This window comes from Protomyctophum bolini (assembly GCF_963924005.1).
Source record: "Protomyctophum bolini genome assembly, chromosome: 13".
Lineage (NCBI taxonomy): Eukaryota > Metazoa > Chordata > Actinopteri > Myctophiformes > Myctophidae > Protomyctophum > Protomyctophum bolini.
Genome location: NC_137874.1, coordinates 7,385,619 through 7,407,971, shown reverse-complemented (window position 1 = coordinate 7,407,971; position 22,353 = coordinate 7,385,619). Strand labels below are relative to the sequence as shown.

The 22,353-nt window shown below is 43.8% G+C and overlaps 1 protein-coding gene across 4 annotated transcripts in view; it reads left to right on the top strand.

Moving 5' to 3' along the window:
• The window catches only part of postna (periostin, osteoblast specific factor a), a 59,950-nt gene that overhangs the window by 12,257 nt on the left and 25,340 nt on the right, over nt 1-22,353 (top strand). For all 4 annotated transcript variants that reach the window (XM_080780540.1, XM_080780539.1, XM_080780541.1 and 1 more), the window contains exons 3-7: nt 10,208-10,272; nt 11,745-11,902; nt 13,094-13,258; nt 14,553-14,699; nt 15,152-15,293. In XM_080780540.1, coding sequence (XP_080636666.1) covers nt 10,208-10,272; nt 11,745-11,902; nt 13,094-13,258; nt 14,553-14,699; nt 15,152-15,293 — 677 coding nt within the window. The remainder of the gene's footprint in view (nt 1-10,207; nt 10,273-11,744; nt 11,903-13,093; nt 13,259-14,552; nt 14,700-15,151; nt 15,294-22,353) is intronic.

Below are 22,353 nucleotides of genomic sequence, written 5' to 3'. Positions count from 1 at the left end.
ACTGTAAACTCACTGAAGTACTTTGGCCTAGACCCTCTCTTACTGTAAACTCACTGAAGTACTTTGGCCTAGACCCTCTCTTACTGTAAACTCACTGAAGTACTTTGGCCTAGACCCTCTCTTACTGTAAACTCACTGAAGTACTTTGGCCTAGACCCTCTCTTACTGTAAACTCACTGAAGTACTTTGGCCTAGACCCTCTCTTACTGTAAACTCACTGAAGTACTTTGGCCTAGACCCTCTCTTACTGTAAACTCACTGAAGTACTTTGGCCTAGACCCTCTCTTACTGTAAACTCACTGAAGTACTTTGGCCTAGACCCTCTCTTACTGTAAACTCACTGAAGTACTTTGGCCTAGACCCTCTCTTACTGTAAACTCACTGAAGTACTTTGGCCTAGACCCTCTCTTACTGTAAACTCACTGAAGTACTTTGGCCTAGACCCTCTCTTACTGTAAACTCACTGAAGTACTTTGGCCCTAAACCCTCTCTTACTGTAAACTCACTGAAGTACTTTGGCCTAGACCCTCTCTTACTGTAAACTCACTGAAGTACTTTGGCCCTAAACCCTCTCTTACTGTAAACTCACTGAAGTACTTTGGCCTAGACCCTCTCTTACTGTAAACTCACTGAAGTACTTTGGCCTAGACCCTCTCTTACTGTAAACTCACTGAAGTACTTTGGCCTAGACCCTCTCTTACTGTAAACTCACTGAAATACTTTGGCCCTAGACCCTCTCTTACTGTAAACTCACTGAAGTACTTTGGCCTAGACCCTCTCTTACTGTAAACTCACTGAAGTACTTTGGCCTAGACCCTCTCTTACTGTAAACTCACTCCAGTAGTTAGGAGCACCGTGGGGTTCTCTCGTCGTGTTTATCCTGGAGGTGCAATTTGAAACTTTACAATTTAGGCATTTAGCAGATGCTCTTCTCCGAAGGGAGGATAACTGGCATGAAGCCAACAGAAGACAGGATAAGCGGTCATGTAAATGGGGTGGAATGAAAACAATTAAGTGTAACTAGGATACCATGCTAAGTAAACATCAAACCATCTGTCTATCGCCTTTTATGTCTCGTCTTTGCGGGTCCTCGATGTGAAAATGTTGGCTCTAAATAACATATACAGTACTCTTAGGATTTGTAATTTGTCAATCAGACAGTATCAAATATCTATCTTTCTAGAGTACATGTGAACAAGTAACCAACATGCATCTGCACAGTATAACTATAGCATCTATAGAGCTGTCCCATCATAGTTGTTTGCAGAAAGCTTTTTGTTTTAGTGACTGAGTGAGTGTCGAGAGCCCCAAGATAGACCCTCCTTCTGCCAGCCTATAGCTTTCTGTAGCCGCCAGTCATTGTGAAACCAACTCATTAGAATATTCTCAATCTCATCGACCTGACAAGGCTGGCATGATTGCATGGAACTAACAACTACTCCATGACTATTAGTCGACAATTTATTTTTGTCAAGAACACCCCTATTGGCATCTAACACAAAATAGGTGACAAGAAGAGTCTGAAGAGGTGAGTGCTAGGGGGAGAGATGGAGTCTGAAGAGGTGAGTGCTAGGGGGAGAGATGGAGTCTGAAGAGGTGAGTGCTAGGGGGAGAGATGGAGTCTGAAGAGGTGAGTGCTAGGGGGAGAGATGGAGTCTGAAGAGGTGAGTGCTAGGGGGAGAGATGGAGTCTGAAGAGGTGAGTGCTAGGGGGAGAGATGGAGTCTGAAGAGCTGAGTGCTAGGGGGAGAGATTGAGTCTGAAGAGCTGAGTGCTAGGGGGAGAGATGGAGTCTGAAGAGGTGAGTGCTAGGGGGAGAGATGGAGTCTGAAGAGGTGAGTGCTAGGGGGAGAGATGGAGCCAGAGGGGGTGAGTGCTAGGGGGAGAGATGGAGTCTGAAGAGCTGCGTGCTAGGGGGAGAGATGGAGTCGGAAGAGGTGAGTGCTAGGGGGAGAGATGGAGTCTGAAGAGGTGAGTGCTAGGGGGAGAGATGGAGTCTGAAGAGGTGAGTGCTAGGGGGAGAGATGGAGTCTGAAGAGGTGAGTGCTAGGGGGAGAGATGGAGTCTGAAGAGGTGAGTGCTAGGGGGAGAGATGGAGTCTGAAGAGGTGAGTGCTAGGGGGAGAGATGGAGTCTGAAGAGGTGAGTGCTAGGGGGAGAGATGGAGTCTGAAGAGGTGAGTGCTAGGGGGAGAGATGGAGTCTGAAGAGGTGAGTGCTAGGGGGAGAGATGGAGTCTGAAGAGGTGAGTGCTAGGGGGAGAGATGGAGTCGGAAGAGGTGAATGCTATAGGGTAAGGGGGAGTCTGAAGAGGTAACTGCTAGGGGGACTGGGGGAGTCTTGAAGAAGTGGGTTTTTAGACTGGTGGCGTTGGACATGCAGGGTGTTTTAGTATGAAAGAGAGTTGTCTGATCTGTATCTGTCACCATCTTCAGAGTCTCAGTACCAGGCCCGGCCCTTCCTACAGGCCCAGGCGGCTGCATGCTTGGCCTGCATATATATATATATATATCTATATATATATATATGCGTCTCCCCCCCCCCAAAAAACCTGAAAACTCCTGCCTGGGACGCCAGATTTGCTCAGGACCGGCGGCCCTGCTCAGTACTGTGGAAGGCGTTGCAGTGAAACATCTGCATTGATTATGTCATGATCTGTTCTTCTTAGTCACTAAACACTGGAAAGAGTTATTCACACTGTTTAATGTGTTTACTCATGATGGCAACATAATGGCTTCAGTCATTTGTCCACTCAGTGTTTACGCAAAATGGGCGTCATTCACTGATAACATGCATATTTAGTTATTTACTTTGTGAGCAGAAGAAGTGCAGTACAATAAGAGTGTGTGTGCGTGTGTGTGTGTGTGTGTGTGTGTGTGTGTGTGTGTGTGTGTGTGTGTGTGTGTGTGTGCGTGCGTGCGTGCGTCCGTGCACAAACCTACCCCACCATTCTGTTTATACAGGTTTAACCTACAGTACTAATAACCTACTACTAGTCTACCACTATGATGATGATATAGGACATCTTACAGAATTTACTGTAGGGTGGCATGAATTTCCCCTAAGTTTCTTGATTCTGCTATTTAAATAACGTGAAGGTTTGGTGGTCAGACTCAACGTCAGTGCAAGGTAGTACTACACGTACTACTATACTAGTTGTACCAGTAAGACGCGCAAACGCGGGAAGCGAACGCAGCTGAGACCCTGCAGATCATGTCTGTCTGTCTGTCTGTCTGTCTGTGTGTCTGTCCCGCTGTTACTGTATATCTGGACCTGGCCCCTTTTGTGCCCATATATGGAGCTGAGTGATTGCTGATGCAACACACTCCATATTTGGGCGTATAGCGGGACAGACACACACACACACACACACACACACACACACACAGACAGACATGATCTGCTAGGTCTCATAGTAAGTGCTCACTGCGTTCGCAATCACTGTGTTCGCAATGATCTCTGACTTTGGCTCATGAGAGCGGTGCCCGTTGGGCGCTGGCCTGCTTGGAACGATGCAAGTTGGAAACGCATGCCCCACCCAGTTATTATTCTGTCTGTGTCCCTTTTTATGCCCATACATGGAGTTCTTTATCAGGCATGCCCAAATGTGGAGTCTATATTATGCAGACGTCAGAACAACATTGTGATGTCAGAACAGGCCAGCTCCATATATGGAGATATAGTATAGGGGTGATCAGGTCCAGAGCCCGGAGCAGAGACATTTGTGCTGGTTCTGGACAACTGGCTATATGTCCGACAAACTCGACATCGACATAATTAAGTCGGTGGGGCGAACGGTTCTCGATTCACGTGGCTTATAGTACGTACAGAGACTTGGTGCATTTATATAGTAGCAGGTCAGACATGGATATAAGCAGTACTAGTATTAGTATTAGTATTAGTACTAGTATATTGGCTCTGTGCATGATACGGTAACTATAGCTAGCTGCGTACTTTCCAGAAGGTGGCATAATATACCGTGTACCTGTTTTAGCTGTTCCGGTTCATTTCCCCCCCATAGCTTTGTTTGATTGGCTCAGCAGCAGAGTTGAACTGGAAACACGTGTGTGTGTGTGTGTGCGTGTGTGCGTGCATGCGTGTGTGTGTGAACACTGTGCCAGCATTTGTTGGAGGACATGGTGGAATCAATATTGTATCTCAGGATGTTCCAATAGATATTCTTTATTGTTCCATCTCCAACAGCTGTTTTAGTTAATTTGTTACCTTCTCACCTTACTTTAAGTTCCAGGCTATACTCTTACATCTTGATGCAATGGTATTTGTCACTTTTTTCATACTTTCCCCTATTTCACTGTTTACAGTATATATTTCTGTTGCTTGCTGGGTTTATTGATGCTGGCTGGTGAATGATTATGTCCTCTAAAGGGAATGATTCTTGGCTAGTGAAGAAGCTTTGTATTCTGCCCCTCTAGCCCGCAGGTCTTATTGCTGTGTTTCAGGTGCCACTTTGAAACATTGGGCCATTAAAGCACATGTGTGTTCCTCTCATAGACTGTAAAAAATATGGACAAAGCGTTCCGCGGGTCTAACATGAACGTAAAATGAAGCCTGTCAGTCCTTGAATTGTACATCGCCATCTTTCTAGATCCGTTTGGGCCCAGCTGGCCCATTGGCTGGCCCAGACAACGAGGCGGGACTTCCCCCCCCTTCTTCTTAGTTGGTTTTTATTTTGATTCGAGTGGGTGGGGGATCCCGTTCATAGACTGTAACGGTAGCCACGCCCGTCAGAACATACGCGACTTTATGGTCATTTTTTAAATAAATGGGACCATCATTTTCCAAAAAGAATATTATGACATTAGAAATGAGACTTTAAACTAGTCACTGGAAGCAGAAAGTATTCATGACCATGTTTATTAAGGTAATACAGTCTAGGTGAAGTTGGGCCCAAATACATGGACTTCTATGGGGCTATGGGTTTTTTTGGGCCCAATGACAGCGCCACAACAGGCCATTATATGAACTTTCAGGAAGTCCCGATTTCCTTAGTGGCTTCACAAAATATCTGTCTGACTGCCCCCCTGGTTCCTCTGCCAGTGTCTGCATGGTTATAAAGCTCTCTGATCTTAATATAGACTGTGGAACTGTGTCTTCACTTTGTATTCAGACTCACTGGGCTGTATTTTGCGTGTCTTAAGTACCAGGTCTTATTCCCTAACTTGAGTAAACTAAAGACCTGGAGGCGTGGTCAATGCTCTTTGGCCACTCAGAATAGCCAAATGGCATTGACCACGCCTCCAGGTCTTTAGTTTACTCAAGTTAGGGAATAAGACCTGGTACTTAAGACACGCAAAATACAGCCTGTCTTCTATCTTTTGAGTCTTACTGATTTGCACTATTTTTTATGAAATTCTATTGCTGCTATATAGGGTTGCAACTAAGACTTATTTTCGTACATATTTTCAAACATACGTAATAGAATACAACATAATGGTAAATGCCTTGTCATTATCTATAAATTACGTGAAACCAACATCTTGAAATAGCTTATTTACCCAACACCCAGTAGTCAAAAAATATATATATTTTTTTAACTTTTATCATATTTTTTGGTGAAGGCACATTATATTTTCATGCACTCGGTTACTAACATCTATTTTTGATTAATTTTCCTTTGGCTGTATAAACCCTAACTGCTGCTTCATCGTACACCACCACCCCACAACACGTCGAACGTGCAATGCATTGTACGTTTGTAGATCAGCTATTTTCAGCCTGTGACCCCATACATGGCATACAGTAAATATATGGCATACAAGCTTCTCCAGACACCAGCGGTTTTTTATTTTTTTTTATTTAAATTTTTATCCCACGATTTTGTAACCCAGTTTTCTTTTCACCCAGTGCCAATTATCTAATGTAATCCTGGGCGCTACACTTCCTCTGCCAACCTGGGGGGGGCAGCGGACTGACCTCATGCCTCCGACACCAGCGTTTTCTTTGTGTAATCTTTCCGTACCTTCCGTTCAGTCATTGTTTTCCTTTTTTCCCTCTTTGCAAAGTCGATCTGTTTCTTCTTCTGGTCGTGCCTGTTTAATGTTGTTTGGATGTTCTTTGGCGTTTCTGAACACCTTTTGAGTTGAAACAGGACCAACATACAGAATACAGAACATCTGTATGGTCGATTGGTGTTCGGAAACTCTTTAATGTGACACACGTGTGGCTTTGTGTAGGAAATATTCTGCCTCCAAAGACGAACAAAACACATATTGTTGAGCACAACCCATTTAGACATGAGGACAATTCTACAATGTCTTCTAAATCCTGACATTTTTCTGAAAAACCCATGTTCCTACAGTATGTCAATCATTTCTCAAACATTTTCATGTCAATGACCCCAAAAATTATATGTATTTGCCCGCCGATAGCTAAAATATATCATAATGCTTAAAACACCAAAACGGGTTCCCGCCCTGACTGGGTTAAAGATTAAGGGAACACAGACCGTTGAGTAGATCTTAAAGATGAAATGAACACAGCTGGTGGAGTGCATCTTTGTTGTTATATGTTGTTGGAAGGTATGTCTTTCCATTAATTGCTAATGTCTGGTCTTGTCTCAGTGTCTGTGATGACAAATTAATGGTTTGGTTCTTAGTCAGTTCTTTGTTTACGCTTTAAACTTTGTTTGTTTCAATTATGAGGACATATTAGGGGATGGTAATATTTTCCTATCTCCTCCTGGTCCATAAACATGCTTTAATGATGCATGATTCTATATCACCTAATATGTTGAGAATGCATGGCAGTGTGTCCAACTGTTGGAGAAGCTGCATTTCCTTTTTTTTTATGCACCACGTAATTGGAACAAACTCCCAGAGAACTGCAGGTCTGCTACAACTCTCCATCAAAGCTGAAGGCTTTTCTGGCTTTTATTGAGGTTTTTGATGCATTTATTGTGCTGCACTATAACAGTTTGTCCTTGTACTTGTTAGGAATTCATGTATCATTATTTTTTAAAGCTCAATCTTATTTCTATTCTCTTAACTCTTCAATAACAATGTGTCTTGTATTTGAATGTCCTTTCTTTGTCTGTTCCGTTAGCATTTTGTCTTAGTGTAAAATGTCTGTTTTGTGTACAGATAAAGCACTTTGAATTGCCTTCGTGAAAGGGGCTATACTGTACTGTACTGTACTGTACTGTACTGTACTGTACAACTTAAATGGTGTGTTGGAAATGGGCTTTAGGTTTGACAAACTCATTCACTGTTGGATTCCAGGCTTGGAATTATTAGATGTGTTATTGACAGGAATGGCCGTTACATTTCATTATGTTTTGCCACCCTTCCCTGCTGCACTGTCTTACCTTGCACAGGGACACAGGTTTCTTCAGTTTTCGTCAGTATTTTTGGAAAATATTAAACATTTCTCTCCTGTTCACTGTTCTCTGTAACAGAGATTTCACTTGAAATCTAATCTGATGTGAGGAATGCTCTACTATATGCATCCAATTAACCCTTAACCGCGTTCAGCTTGGGCCGTCGCTGCACTTCAGGTCGCCCACCGACTCATTGCTAGTGGACGTACAGTTGTGATTTTGTAGGAAACAAAAAAGGTAGACATGTTGAGTTATTTAAACCACACTATTTCATTTGATTATTTGATGTTGTGGTTCTTCATAATTTGTATTATTTGTGTGGCGACGTTGACGCGATGACATTAGTTAAGAACATCTTAAAATCTCCTTTTGAAAAATGGCTGTTACACTGCTGCCTCCCTGCACTCACTCACTCTCACTGCTCACGCACTGACTGACTCCCACCCATGAGGAATACATAATATGTACACTCGAAACACTGTGTACCGTTACCCCAGCACCATCCTAGGAAAACAATCTTGCCTACCATACCGTACGTCCACTATAGCAATGAGTCGGCTGGCGACCGACCCAAACTGAACACGGAAGGGTTGGATGCATATTTAGCCCATTGAATATCTAACTATACAACCATGACATGCATCTGTTACGAATCCTGTTTGAGAACATTGTCGAATGGTGGTTGTCTTCTCGGGAACATTGTGTTATGGCTGTTTATTTGCCATTTTTGCTGCACTGAATTAGTTTTTATGCATTGTGCATGTGGTGGTGCATGAATGTTTCGAATTACGATTCATACATGCTCCACGTTGGAAGAAACGACCGCTGCTACGTGCAAAACAACAATTCACCCTTTGTCAAGTCCCGCCCGTGGCTGTGCCCCTCTTCGCACCCATTGGTTGCCGTTTCATGGTTGGACAAAAATCCTCTCTCTCCGTCCACTAGCATTGAAATAACATGTTTTTCAGTTGCTTCATATGGATATTCTGTGCATTCAATTCTTATTTTAAACTTGGTGCCAGTAAAAAGGAACAACACAGGTGCAGCACGATGACTGGGCTGATATTATGTTTGTTTTTAGTTTTTTCCAAAAATTATGTTTTAGCAAATTCAACATAAACAAGGCGGCACCAGGGCGTGAACAAGGCATGAAAGAGCCTGCTGGTTAGTCAGTCAGGGACCAATCAGAAGGCTGACGAAGGGTGAATTCAAATTGTGTGTATAATGAGAAATATATCAACATAACTGTAATAATAATGTCGGGTTTACTGGATCCTGTAAACAAGTCCCGCAGTGGAACAATACTTTCCAGTGGAACAACATGTTAACACTATCTTATCTCCAGGTGGTGAAATGATGGAAAATGAACATGGAGGAAAATAGGCAAAAAAAAAAAAAAAAAGAGGCTACAAACTGCTAAAATGTTGCACGTGCACACGTGCATGATGTGCCGTGCATGTGATTTGTGCACAACCTCCCTCAGTGCTCTCTGCACGCCACATGGCTTTATTAATATTTAGCCAATTTATCCAATGAAAAGTATTAACAATTAAGAGCTTAAGTTGTGACTGCATTATAATTACCAAGGTTTCCACCAGACATTGACAATCCTGTACTTTGTTTGTTGACAGGATGGTACGAGTGCTGTACTGGTTACATGAAGCTGTTTGTTTGTTTGTGTGTTGACAGGAGGGTGTTGTACGAGTGCTGTACTGGTTACATGACGCTGTTTGTTTGTTTGTTTGTTTGTGTGTTGACAGGATGGTGTTGTACGAGTGCTGTACTGTTTACATGAAGCTGTTTGTTTGTTTGTTTGTGTGTTGACAGGATGGTGCTGTACGAGTGCTGTACTGTTTACATGAAGCTGTTTGTTTGTTTGTTTGTTTGTGTGTTGACAGGATGGTGCTGTACGAGTGCTGTACTGTTTACATGAAGCTGTTTGTTTGTTTGTGTGTTGACAGGATGGTACGAGTGCTGTACTGTTTACATGAAGCTGTTTGTTTGTTTGTTTGTTTGTGTGTTGACAGGATGGTGTTGTACGAGTGCTGTACTGTTTACATGAAGCTGTTTGTTTGTTTGTTTGTTTGTTTGTGTGTTGACAGGATGGTGTTGTACGAGTGCTGTCCTGGTTACATGACGCTGTTTGTTTGTTTGTTTGTGTGTTGACAGGATGGTGTTGTACGAGTGCTGTACTGTTTACATGAAGCTGTTTGTTTGTTTGTTTGTGTGTTGACAGGATGGTGTTGTACGAGTGCTGTACTGGTTACATGACGCTGTTTGTTTGTTTGTTTGTTTGTTTGTGTGTTGACAGGATGGTGTGGTACGAGTGCTGTACTGTTTACATGAAGCTGTTTGTTTGTGTGTTGACAGGAGGGTGTTGTACGAGTGCTGTACTGTTTACATGACGCTGTTTGTTTGTTTGTTTGTTTGTTTGTGTGTTGACAGGATGGTACGAGTGCTGTACTGGTTACATGACGCTGTTTGTTTGTTTGTTTGTGTGTTGACAGGAGGGTGTTGTACGAGTGCTGTACTGTTTACATGACGCTGTTTGTTTGTTTGTTTGTGTGTTGACAGGATGGTGTTGTACGAGTGCTGTACTGTTTACATGAAGCTGTTTGTTTGTTTGTTTGTGTGTTGACAGGATGGTGTTGTACGAGTGCTGTACTGTTTACATGAAGCTGTTTGTTTGTTTGTTTGTGTGTTGACAGGATGGTGCTGTACGAGTGCTGTACTGTTTACATGAAGCTGTTTGTTTGTTTGTTTGTTTGTTTGTTTGTTTGTTTGTGTGTTGACAGGATGGTGTTGTACGAGTGCTGTACTGGTTACATGACGCTGTTTGTTTGTTTGTTTGTTTGTTTGTTTGTGTGTTGACAGGATGGTGTTGTACGAGTGCTGTCCTGGTTACATGAAGCTGGAAGGCATGAAGGGCTGTCCTGCAGGTCAGTGGCTCACATAACCTATGCTAGTGCCCATCATGTCTTGCAGTGGTAAATGCAAGTACATGTACTCAAGTAATGTACTTGACTACAAATTGTATATGTATTGTTTACTTTTTCTAATTCTCAATTCTGTTAATTCTACTGTTACATCTGCTCCACTACATCTCAGAGGCAAATATTGTACTTTTTACTCCATTACAATTATTTTAAAAGTCCAATATTTGCCTCTGAGATGTAGTGGAGTAGAAATTACAATAGAATGTACAGTATTGATTGAGTATTGGAAGTCCTCCAGGTACAGTATAAACAATACGTACAATGTGTACTCAAGTACAATACTTAGGCTATTTGAAAATAGCCGATCTACAAGCTCAAGATGCGCTGCATCGCGAGTTTGCGACAAGTTGTGAGCTTTTAGATCTGCATTACATTTTGAAAACTTGTGAAATGGGACATTCTGCTAATTTTTTTAAACATGTTTATTCATTTTCTTTATATTACACATAAGTACATTCTGCTAAATTAGTACTATTACGTTTAGTAATAATTTATGTTGATGCCAATACTTGTGTACATTATACTGAAGTACACGTTTGAATACCGGATACTTTTGTTTTTGTTTTACTTAAGTAAAGGTTACCCAAGTAAAAAAAAAAGGGGGAAAGAAAGTATTTCTTCCACCACTGCTGTGTTGTCTTCAATTATTCTGTGCCCTCAAGGCGTATAGAGCCTATAGTTTAAAATGACTGCATGCTAGACTTAGCTCACATTCCATTTCAATCACAATCAATTATCAAAAATTTCAGGTCAAGTAACACTCTGTTGTTCAGCCGTTAAAGACAGCATTTATATTGGCCACTGGTTTATCAGGAACCTGCAGGGATCTCAGATAAGGACAATACATCCTGAATGACTTTAATTGGTTAAGTGAAAGCATGTCCTGTTCTCTGGTTTGGCCTTCTATACAAGGTTATAATGGTTAACTAAAACTAACAAAAAAATACGAAAACTAGAATTAACAAAACATTTTAGTTAACTGAAACTGATAAAAAAAAAAACTAAACTGTATTGTGTGTCCTCAAAACGAACTAAAACTAACTGAAATTATAGACAAAATACCCTTAGTTTTAGTTTTTATCAATATTTATATGCCTTTCGGATATTTATAATATAATCCTTTTAAATTCATTCGATTAATTTCCTCATTTCTCCAACCAGTTTTACGGCAGTTTTCAGCACCGTACGGCAGCATGTAGCCACGCTAACCCTAAACCAAAGCACGGAAAAAACTAAAACTAAACTATAACTAAACTAAAACTAAGCATTTTCACCAAAATAAAAACTAGCAAACCCGCTCTAAAAACAAACTAAAACTAACTGAATTAGAAAAAAATATGTCAAAACTAACTAAAACTAAACTATAATGAAAAAAAGAAAAAAAAAACTATTATAACCTTCAATTGCTTCTATAGTGGCTCCTATCGATCATGTGTACGGCACCCTGGGCCTGGTGAAGGCCACGACCACCCAGCAGTACTCGGACGTCTCCAAGCTGAGAGAGGAGATCGAAGGCAAGGGTTCCTTCACCATGTTCGCCCCGAGCAACGACGCCTGGGACCTGCTGGATCCTGTGAGTATATATACAGCACCACACGGTTCACTGTTTGTGTTATCGTATTTGATAAATGCCTTCAGCTCTTTAAAGGACCACTTCACCACCTTTCAACCTATCTTAATATAATAGGTCCTCACTAATAATCATGAAAAAAACGGCAAAAAAAATTCTACTCGGTCTGTGTCTCATAGGGGGGCTGTGGGCAGTTCAGAAACCGTCTCACAGACCGAGTAGAAAGAAATCGTGCCATTTTATCATGATTATTATTGAGGACCTATTATATGAAGATGGGTTGAAAAGTGGTGAAGTGGTCCTTTAAAGATGGAGTGCAGTGATGTATACCGTGATGTGTACAGTATGTCGACTATAGAGCGTCGCAGTCCCTCCCCCTTTCAGAACAACGAGTGGCCCAGGAAATGAATCGCAATGCATTTGTCCCATAGGCATTTCGTGCTTTATTTATTTAAAGACCTTTTAAGCGTCGTGCGAAGCCAACTCTTGTCGCGACAAATCATGACAACACACACAATATTTTGGACCAAACAAACAAACAAACAACAAAAAAAGTGTTGTAACCTGCCGTTTTTTTTCTACTTTCTAATTCTTTTGTTTGGCCCGGAATATTGTGTGTGTTGAGTTGGCTTCGTACGACGCTTAAAAGGTCTTTAAATAAATTAAATAAAAACTGCCTATGGGACGAATGCATTGCGATTCATTTCCTGGGCCACTCGTTGTTCTGAAAGGGGGGAGGGACTGCGACGCTCTATAGGCTCAAAGACTCAAAGGCCTTCAGCCAAAATTACGCCCGATCAAGTAGCATCGCAAGTAGCAGATATACACAAGCTTGAAATGCGGTGCGAAGCGATGCGCTTTGAGCTTGTAGATAGATAGATGTGATATTTTTGTTATCTTTAAATTTGAATGCCGAAAAGCCACCCAACAGAGACGATATTATATGCTACTGCATGCACTGCAGATACGATATTATGTTATGTAGCCTATACTGTAGATACGATAATATGTTATGTACTGTAGATACGATAATGTGTTATGCCTATATATGTTACACATGATGTTATTTCGCTGGTGAGCAACGTGAACATTGATGTGTGTGTGTGTGTGTGCAGAGTGTGCGCTCGCTCGGCGCTGGTGAGCAAAGTGAACATTGATGTGTGTGTGTGTGTGTGTGTGTGTGTGTGTGTGCAGAGCGTGCGCTCTGCGCTGGTGAGCAACGTGAACATCGAGCTGTACAACGCTCTCCACTACCACATGGTGAACCGCCGTCTCCTCACCAAGGACCTGAAGAACGACCTGACGCTGACCTCCATGTACAACGACCTGGGCCTCCTCATCAACCACTACTCCAACGGGGTCAGTCATATAGTCGCTCTCTGTGGTCACTAATCTCATCCAGAAGACATCTGAAACCTCGTCATTGTCATTTAATATACAGTGGTTCCCAAAGTGGCGTGCGGGGAGGGGGGGGGGGTCCTTGAGAGAGTTCCAGGGGGTCCCTATAAGCAACGTCCCCTACTATACATGTCGTAGAAAAATAAGATTGCATTTTAAGCCTTTGCATGGATTTCATCGATATAGCTTCGTTGACTATTAATGGTTTTGTGTTTGCTTATTTCAGTGAGTTGGTAAACTTTGACCTTTTGTTCATCTTTGTCGGCACAATATCGTCCGCGCCCCAAATACAGATCATTCTGGGGGTCCTTGGCGTGAAATTGTTTCATAACCACTGATATAGAATCACAGGATTTTAAGACAATTAGAAGACATTTTGTAGAATCTATAGTCTCGGGTCTCCAAGTGCATTATAAAAGCCTCCCTCTCTGTCCTCCTCTGTGCAGGTGGTGACAGTAAACTGTGCCAGGATCAGTCTCGTATAAAAGCCTCCGTCTCTGTCCCTGTGCAGGTGGTGACAGCAAACTGTGCCAGGATCAGTCTCGTATATAAAAGCCTCCGTCTCTGTCCCTGTGCAAGTGTGCAGGTGGTGACAGTAAACTGTGCCAGGATCAGTCTCGTATATAAAAGCCTCCCTCTGTCCTCTGTGCAGGTGGTGACAGCAAACTGTGCCAGGGTCAGTCTCGTATATAAAAGCCTCCCTCTCTGTCCCTGTGCAGGTGGTGACAGTAAACTGTGCCAGGGTCAGTCTCGTATAAAAGCCTCCCTCTCTGTCCCCTGTGCAGGTGGTGACAGTAAACTGTGCCAGGATCAGTCTCGTATAAAAGCCTCCCTCTCTGTCCCCTGTGCAGGTGGTGACAGTAAACTGTGCCAGGATCAGTCTCGTATATAAAAGCTTCCCTCTCTGTCCTCTGTGCAGGTGGTGACAGTAAACTGTGCCAGGATCAGTCTCGTATATAAAAGCCTCCCTCTCTGTCCTCTGTGCAGGTGGTGACAGTAAACTGTGCCAGGGTCAGTCTCGTATATAAAAGCCTCCCTCTCTGTCCTCTGTGCAGGTGGTGACAGCAAACTGTGCCAGGATCAGTCTCGTATATAAAAGCCTCCCTCTCATGTCCCTGTGCAGGTGGTGACAGTAAACTGTGCCAGGGTCAGTCTCGTATAAAAGCCTCCCTCTCTGTCCCCTGTGCAGGTGGTGACAGCAAACTGTGCCAGGATCAGTCTCGTATAAAAGCCTCCCTCTCATGTCCCTGTGCAGGTGGTGACAGTAAACTGTGCCAGGATCATCCACGGCAACCAGGTGGCGACCAACGGCGTGGTGCACGTCATCGACAGAGTCATCAGCGCCGTGGGCAACACCATCCAGGACGTCCTGGAAGTGGACGATGACCTCACTTCCTTCAGCGTAAGATCCCCCCATTGAGCCGTGGCGCCATTTTGTATTCCACAAGGGATTATTATTCCGCATCGATACGTCTATAGCATCGACGTGCTCTCTTCGGTGACTCAAGTCGACCGAGCCCTCTTTGAAATAAATCCATGTGATTACAAGTATAACAAGGAGCTGTTTGTAAATCTTTATAAAAGGAAAAACGGCACTGTGAAACTGCATTCCGTGTGCCTGCTTGTGACCAATTTCCTCTCGGCAGCAGCAGCAGTTTTAGGTCCAGGTTCATACAAATAAATACGTGTGGCAGTTACATTCACATGACAAAACCTGTGTGTGTGTGTGTGTGTGTGTGTGTGTGTGTGTGTGTGTGTGTGTGTGTGTGTGTGTGCGTGTGCGTGTGCGTGTGCGTGTGTGCGTGTGCGTGTGTCCGGGTTCTGAACGTTCTTCTTGGTCGTCTCTCCCAAAAGGCCCTGGCTCTGGCCTCTGGCGTGATGGATACGCTGGGCCAGCCCGGCCACTACACCCTGTTCGCTCCCACCAACGAGGCCTTCGAGAAGCTGGAAGCAGGATACATGGAGCGGGTCCTGGGAGACCAGGCTGTTGTGCAAGGTAAAACCTCACTGAAGATTATACGTTGAGTTAGCAAAGTTATGGTGCTCTGTCCAAGGACCCCCATCGGTGCACGGTGCACTAACGTCCTCTATAGACTGGCATGACTGAGATTCTGATTCTGTTTAGATTTTGAAGTTGATTATTATCTTTGGCCCATGAAGCTTTCAGAAGGTTCCCCTTCCATGACCATCATCATTCCATCATCTCAGATTTAAAAAACATCTGAAATATTCTTACTCTAAATATGAATTTAAGAACATTCTACTTCTGTCACACTCACACATCATGCTAGTGCTAGGGCCCGGGGGTGCGTGACATGAAAAGGCTAATGGTGGTTTTATGGGCCCTCATTTATCAACCGTGCGTACGCCAAAATATGGGTGCACGCCGAAATTGCCGACATTTTTGACATTTACCATTTCCGCCAAAGCTTGAAATTGAACGTGACAACGTTGAAAATCGACGTCTGCTCCTCAACTGGCGTACGCATTTTTTTCTGTCTTCGAGCTGCGGAGCAGCATTGTCTGAACTGCTGACACGCTGTCACAGGCATCTAAACATATGTTTTCTCTCCTAAAATGTTAATATAAAACGGTATGTGTATGTAAAAAAAAAGGGAGAGATTTCCAACTTTACAAGTAATTAAAATCGCGCAATTAAAAACAATATAACATGTTTACAATGTATTAGTTTATGCTTAATCAAACAGTGATTCACTGGCCTTGTTATGCAAGCAACTTTTTGGAGCGCATGCAGTGATGCGGCTTATGATTGTGTTAGCTTATTTTATTAAAAAAAGGCATAAATGGACTGCACGCTTTTATTTCCAAGTGACAATGACAAGCATACAGCTTGCCTATTTGTAGTAAGTACTAGCAGGCTATAGGCGTAAGGGACTTAATCATTCACCATTTAAATAAGTGCTTAGACAGGTTTTGACAGTTTTGACAGTTCAGATAAAAGCGAGATCATTTTCGGGGCTCGGGAGGACGGGACCGCGCGGCGTGCGTCGCCAACACATACCAGCACACATGCAAGCGGCAAGCCTTCATCCATATGTTTATGATTCGTTCATCAATGATCAAATCAGAAATCACTACATAAACGTTGATTATGACTGCCTTGACGACATTATAGCCTCTCTCATGCTGCATGTATGTCCATGCGGCATACATGCGGATTTGGGCTGTCTGTGCTGGAATATTTCCATGACGTTGGAAAGTAGCCTATAGTGCAATGCAGCTGCGGAGAGTCCCAACATGCATGGGTAGCCTATATACTGTAATCTACAGCAGGCCAACAGCACTTGTCTTTCTGGAGTTACGGTATATGCAATCTCCTCCTCGTTTAATAAACCTGACGTGTCACTGGAATGTCAAATGTGCCGTGCCAGCCCAGCGCAAGTGCATGGGAACCGCATCGGCGATAGGTATAGGCAGAGGCGCAACACTGACCGAACGCTAGGGGGGGATATAGAGCGGCGCCGCAAAGCGGCGCCGCCGAAAAATCCGTCCCCCCCGTCCCCCCCACTACCCTAGGGGAGGGGGGGATGGGGGGGTCTAACCACCAAAACGTGGGGTTATGGTTAGGGTCGGACTACAGAGAGGTTGTTCCAGTGACTCAATCATTGAGTCACTGGAAGCTAAACTATCTGCAATTTCCCCGAAAAATAATTAGCCTATATCTATACAAGCTCCATTAGCAGGCAGCAGCATGTTTTGTCTAAATTGTCTTTGTGGCCAACAAATGTAGCTACATTTGCAAACAGTGCTGTTGACCATGTTGTTACATGGTCCATATAACATACCACCAGACCACCAACAGACAATGCCAATATGCTATATTAACATTAGAACGTTTTAAAGACAGATTAATTATTGACGACAATGCAACCTGTGGGTCCAACGTCACTGAAAACTTTCATAATGGCAATTAAATTTACTCACGAGTGCTGATGTGAAATGGAGGATGTAAGAACACACTTTTGTTGTATTAGAGCAGGGTAAATATGAAGTTTTGCGCCAAGGTCTTGTTTATATTCCTCTTTACATAGGCTGTATGTTATTGTCGCAATTTGGTCCGTCTGAGATCTGAGTGAGGGGGCCTTCCTGAGTGAGGGGGTTTCTGACGGCGTCGCTTACTCGCTTCCCCTCTGTCAGAGGTGGAAGCTACGCGCAGCCGTCGGGAACCCCCCCAAACCGACTGTCCCCCCCCCCCCCCTCCAGAAAAGAGGTCTTTCTGCTACAGAAACTGTCAGACGAAGACCAAAAACACTAGCGGGGTTCCTATGTTGCGTTATATTTTTCGAAAGAAGCAACAGCTGTACCTATAGTCTCGTACCAGGCCCAAACTCATCTGGGGGGGACCAATGTGACGCTGGCAGGGGACGCGTCCCCCGCGTCCCCCGCGTCCCCTAGGCTATTGCGCCCCTGGGTATAGGCTAACCCAGCCAGTCAGCCCACCACCACCAGTAGGCTACCATATATTTTGGCTGCACATTAATATAATTGACAGTTGACAGTCCTGCAGCCACTGCAGCGACTGCGAGGCAATCTAAATAGACTGTCGAACGTGCATGCAGTTGGTCACGGACGGACCACAGTGATAGAGAGAGACAGACAGACAGGACAGGACAGGAGGAGCACCTGCAAAACAGCAGCGTGTCACCGTTCGTGTGTGTGCCTATTTGTTATTTAATTATGGTTCAGGTTCAGGTTTTCGTTCACTAATATATCTTGTTGTATATTAAATTAAAAATACTTTAATAATTTAATATACAACTAACAACACACAGTGAAAGTTGCTTGCAAATTGCGATATGTGCGTGCGTGCGTGGCGTGCGGGGGGTGAGGACCGTGAGGCGGGCAGCAATAAGGGAAGCGAGAGGACTAGAGGAGAAACAGACAGGGTAGGCCTACAACTTTATTTAATTCATGCAGGTGTTCGTTTTTTATTTATTTAACAACACACCAGTTAGTTGGACAGCTTGCAAGTTGCGTGTGCGTGCTGTGCGTCTGTGCGTGTGTATGAGAGAGGGGGGTGAGGCGCAGCAAGGCACGGGAGAAACCTATTTTTTCATGTTACCATGGTTTCAGGAAACGTATTGCCGTTTTCAGGTCGCAAAAACGAGGGCGAGGCTTGATTTCATAGGGCGTGCCAGATAGATTTCAGCCGTCACATTTATTAACGTGAGAACGAAATTAAGGAAGGATCAGCTGTTTGCGATCACTTTATAAATGCCGTGGCGACGTGGGTGTACTACGAAACCTGCACTCGAATCTGTGGCAGATTTTACACTCGATTGATAAATGAGGGCCATGGTGTTTGGTGGTGCACAAAAACGGCAAAATCCGGTAAACCATCATCTAATGCAGTGGTTTTCAACCAGTGGTTCGGGGACCACCACTGGTCCTTGAGGGGGGATCCTGGTGGTCCTCAGCTAAATGATGGAGGGTAACCTAGACCTTTAACTCTTGAGAGCTTAAAATTAAACCAAATGAGAGTTAAATTGCGGTTAAACAACTGCATTACTTAATTCACAAGAAGTCTATATAATTAGAGAATGTAGAAGAATTGTTATTTTGAATGTCCATCTCTTAAGTTATTGTAATAGAGTGTCTTCTATAGGTGAAAGATCATGCCACTGATTGAGAACATTATTTCCACCTGTGCTGATTAGCAAGATCCCCTGCAGCCTGTTGTAGCCTCTGAGTGTGATGTGTGTGTTCAGTTCTGCATTAAGAGTCGAGAAGTAAAGGCCTATATGTTTGAATGCTCTCCAAGTGTGTTATTTGGACAAAATCGTATCCAACGACAACACAATATTTAAGTCTTGGGTCTAAAATAATACGTAATAATAATAATTGTGTCTGAGAGGCTAAATCTCATCAAATGGTGGCTCAGATGCAGAATAAATCATGGGCCTTGATGTAGCCATGATTCATGACTATCGGTCTGGAGGAGGGTGGCACTCGGTGTGTTCGATATAGGTACTCTGACCGCCCTGCCAATACAGACTAATAGGCGAATGCGCTCCCGGGGTGTGCAACTGTGGATTTCCCAAACGAACCCCGTTTGAAAAAAGTAGCCGGGGCGCTCGGACAAAAATGCTTTTTTATTAAACAACGCGGGATGCAGCAATTCTAATCGCTGGAGCTGCTACTAACTAACACCCGTGGGACAAATTGTCAGTACTTAATATTTGAAATCTGAATGTTTATATATACGGAAATCTTGTCAATGCAGCGAGCGCCAAAAACAGGGTGCAGTTACTTCATGACTGTCATGATAATCATCATGGCACTCATGTTTCAGGGCTAGCCTTGATGTAAAAAAAGGGTCGAAAACCACTGATCTAATGTTATGACTGTATAGCTGCATATACGCAAAAAAGGTCTGGTTAAAAGAGGTTCATTTGAGGTCCAACAGTCAGAACCTAATGGGAACATTGCTATATGTTTCTATTTATATCCTGCGTATAGTTTAGTTGGTCTGTCCTCATATACCCCGTTCTCTGAGTTCGGAGCGTTCCTCTGGGGTGAAAGACAACCCCCTACCAGAGCCATCTCTAACCCATTCTGACCTGAGATCAGATTCATACGAGGTTTCCACTGGACACACACTGGTCTGATTAACCCATTCTGACCTGAGATCAGATTCTAAAAATGTCAGTCGTTCTTCGATTTTTCAAAAATAGCTAAAGCATAACACCAAAATGGGTACAGTTCAAAAGAAAGTACAGGTCAATACAAAGACTGCTATATACTGCGAGGATATATCTAGGAAAAGCACTGAGACTTGTTCACATCAGGGTCACCCATGTTCAATTCATCAGACACACACAGGCACACACACACACACACACACACACACACACACACACACACACACACACGCACATTTCGATTTCTTTATTTGAATCCACAAATTACAATTAATTTTACAAGGAAACAAATATAACGGGGTTGACAGTTCATGTTCACTTAAGGATACACATGGCACCTCCTTCTCCACACAGACAAACTGCCTATAACAGACGAGACAGAACAGTATTTGGCAAGTTGTTTGGCTTTGCTTTTTGTCATGCCAGCTATTCTTAGGCCACTCATGGTCAGTTTATGCACATGGCCCAGGCTTCCGAATATCAGTATGCCGAATCTACAGCGATACCCCAAGTTTGTTATGCTTCCAAGTAATGGTTGATACTTAGAATATTTATCTTGGAATGCCTGGTCCATGTACAAGTCAAAGACACAGCCCACCTCCAGAATCAGGACCTCCTTGTGTCTGGTGTCAACAAAGACAACATCAGGTGTATTCGGGATGTTAGCAAAGACATCGCATGCACAGCTAAACCAATCTGGTAACACTCTTGAGTGTTTATACATTGCTGCACTAGATGGCACATGCTTTCGAACTGCATCAGACACTAGGTCAACAATCCGGTCGTGGCGAGCAATATATAAGTTTTTGTATGCACTACATCCATTTGTTATGTGTGCAATGGATTCTAGGTGTTGTTCAGAATCATGATGGTTTATACAGAGTGGAGTGTGGGTGTCGGGATACCAGATTGACAGATTGTACTTGGTTGGTAATACTTGTAGTCTTGCTTTGATGGTAAATTTTAAAACATCCTCCCCAATAGCAGCATTTTTGTACATCGAATGTGAAACAGAGTGATCAGCTGAATCAACACAGGCCAACTTTCCCTGCAGTCGAAGGCCACGCCAATGTTCTTTGGCTTCAGTCTGTTTCGTGCTAAGCAGAACCCTTCTTGCCGTTTCTTCCTGTAGTCTAGTGTCCCCTCCCTGGTGGGTGAGGGTAGCCTTCACTACCACGCTGGAGTCTGTAATTAATCCATCTGAGATGGGCACATTTTCGTTGTTTTTTGCCCATTTTAGCTGGACTCCTGTCCGATGGCAAAGGTCGTTGAGATCTGGCCAATCAGACCAGACCCCGAAGCCCTTGGCTTGTGAGTCCATTTTCCCAGAGTCTTTCCTCCTAAAGCCTAGGAAGTTATTCTGGTCTGCAGCAGCCAGGGGTACCTTCCTCCTGCGCAGGTCTAGTAGGAGTGATGCCCTGGCCATTTCTCTGACGGTGCCATCATCATTATTGAGCATGTGCAGTAGGTGGCTCAGCCGTGTTGCTGCATAAGTCCACTCTACATTTGGGACCCCCAGCCCCCCTTCGCCATATGAAAGGAAGAGTATGTCTCGTGTGGAGTGTGAGTTTAGGCCAACCCATTTTCTGGCCAGCTGGACAGTTCTATTTGTCATGTCTCTCAGTGCATGTTGTGGGATGTGTACATTGGCAAATAGGTGTTGTATCTTCGCCAGGGCCACTTCTCTCACAGCCTGGAGCTTCATGACTATAGGGAGGGGGGACAGATCGATCAGGTCGAGTCGACGGTGAAACTCTCTAGTGAGCTCTTCGACTTGTTCCCCCCACTCACCAGCGATGTTGAACTTATGGCCCAGGTATGGGTACGTCTCATTACGGGCGTACACCCTGATGGGTTGTCCCATAATTAGGAAGGAGGGAGGCTTGTCTTTCTTGGCCTTGTACCAACGGTTGCCGCCGCTGCGGCGTTCGTGGAGCACGGCACATTTTGTGTGTTTCACCTCCAGCCCGGACCAGTGGAGGAATTCATCGGTGCGTGCCAGCATGTTGGTGATGACGTCCTCCTCCCTTGATGACACCTGCACGTCGTCAGCATATCCCTGGACGGGGTTTGGGGACCGGACGTGTGGCGGAGCGCACTGATGGATCCATTTCATCCATTGGTTAAGGGCTAGAATGAAATTTACAGCACTCCATGGACAGCCTGTTTTTATCCCCACCTTGAGGGAAATTGGGTCTGTGAGCTGCTGCCCACAGATGACCTGGAGAAACGAGTCTTGGTACACATTGGAAATAATATTCACAAAAGGCTGAGGTAGATGTATTTCCTCCAATGCATTCAGCATCACCTTATGTGAGAGTGTGCCAAACGCATCTCTGAAATCCAGGAACACAGTATAAAATCGAGAGGATTCATGTTTGAAGTCATCTATTC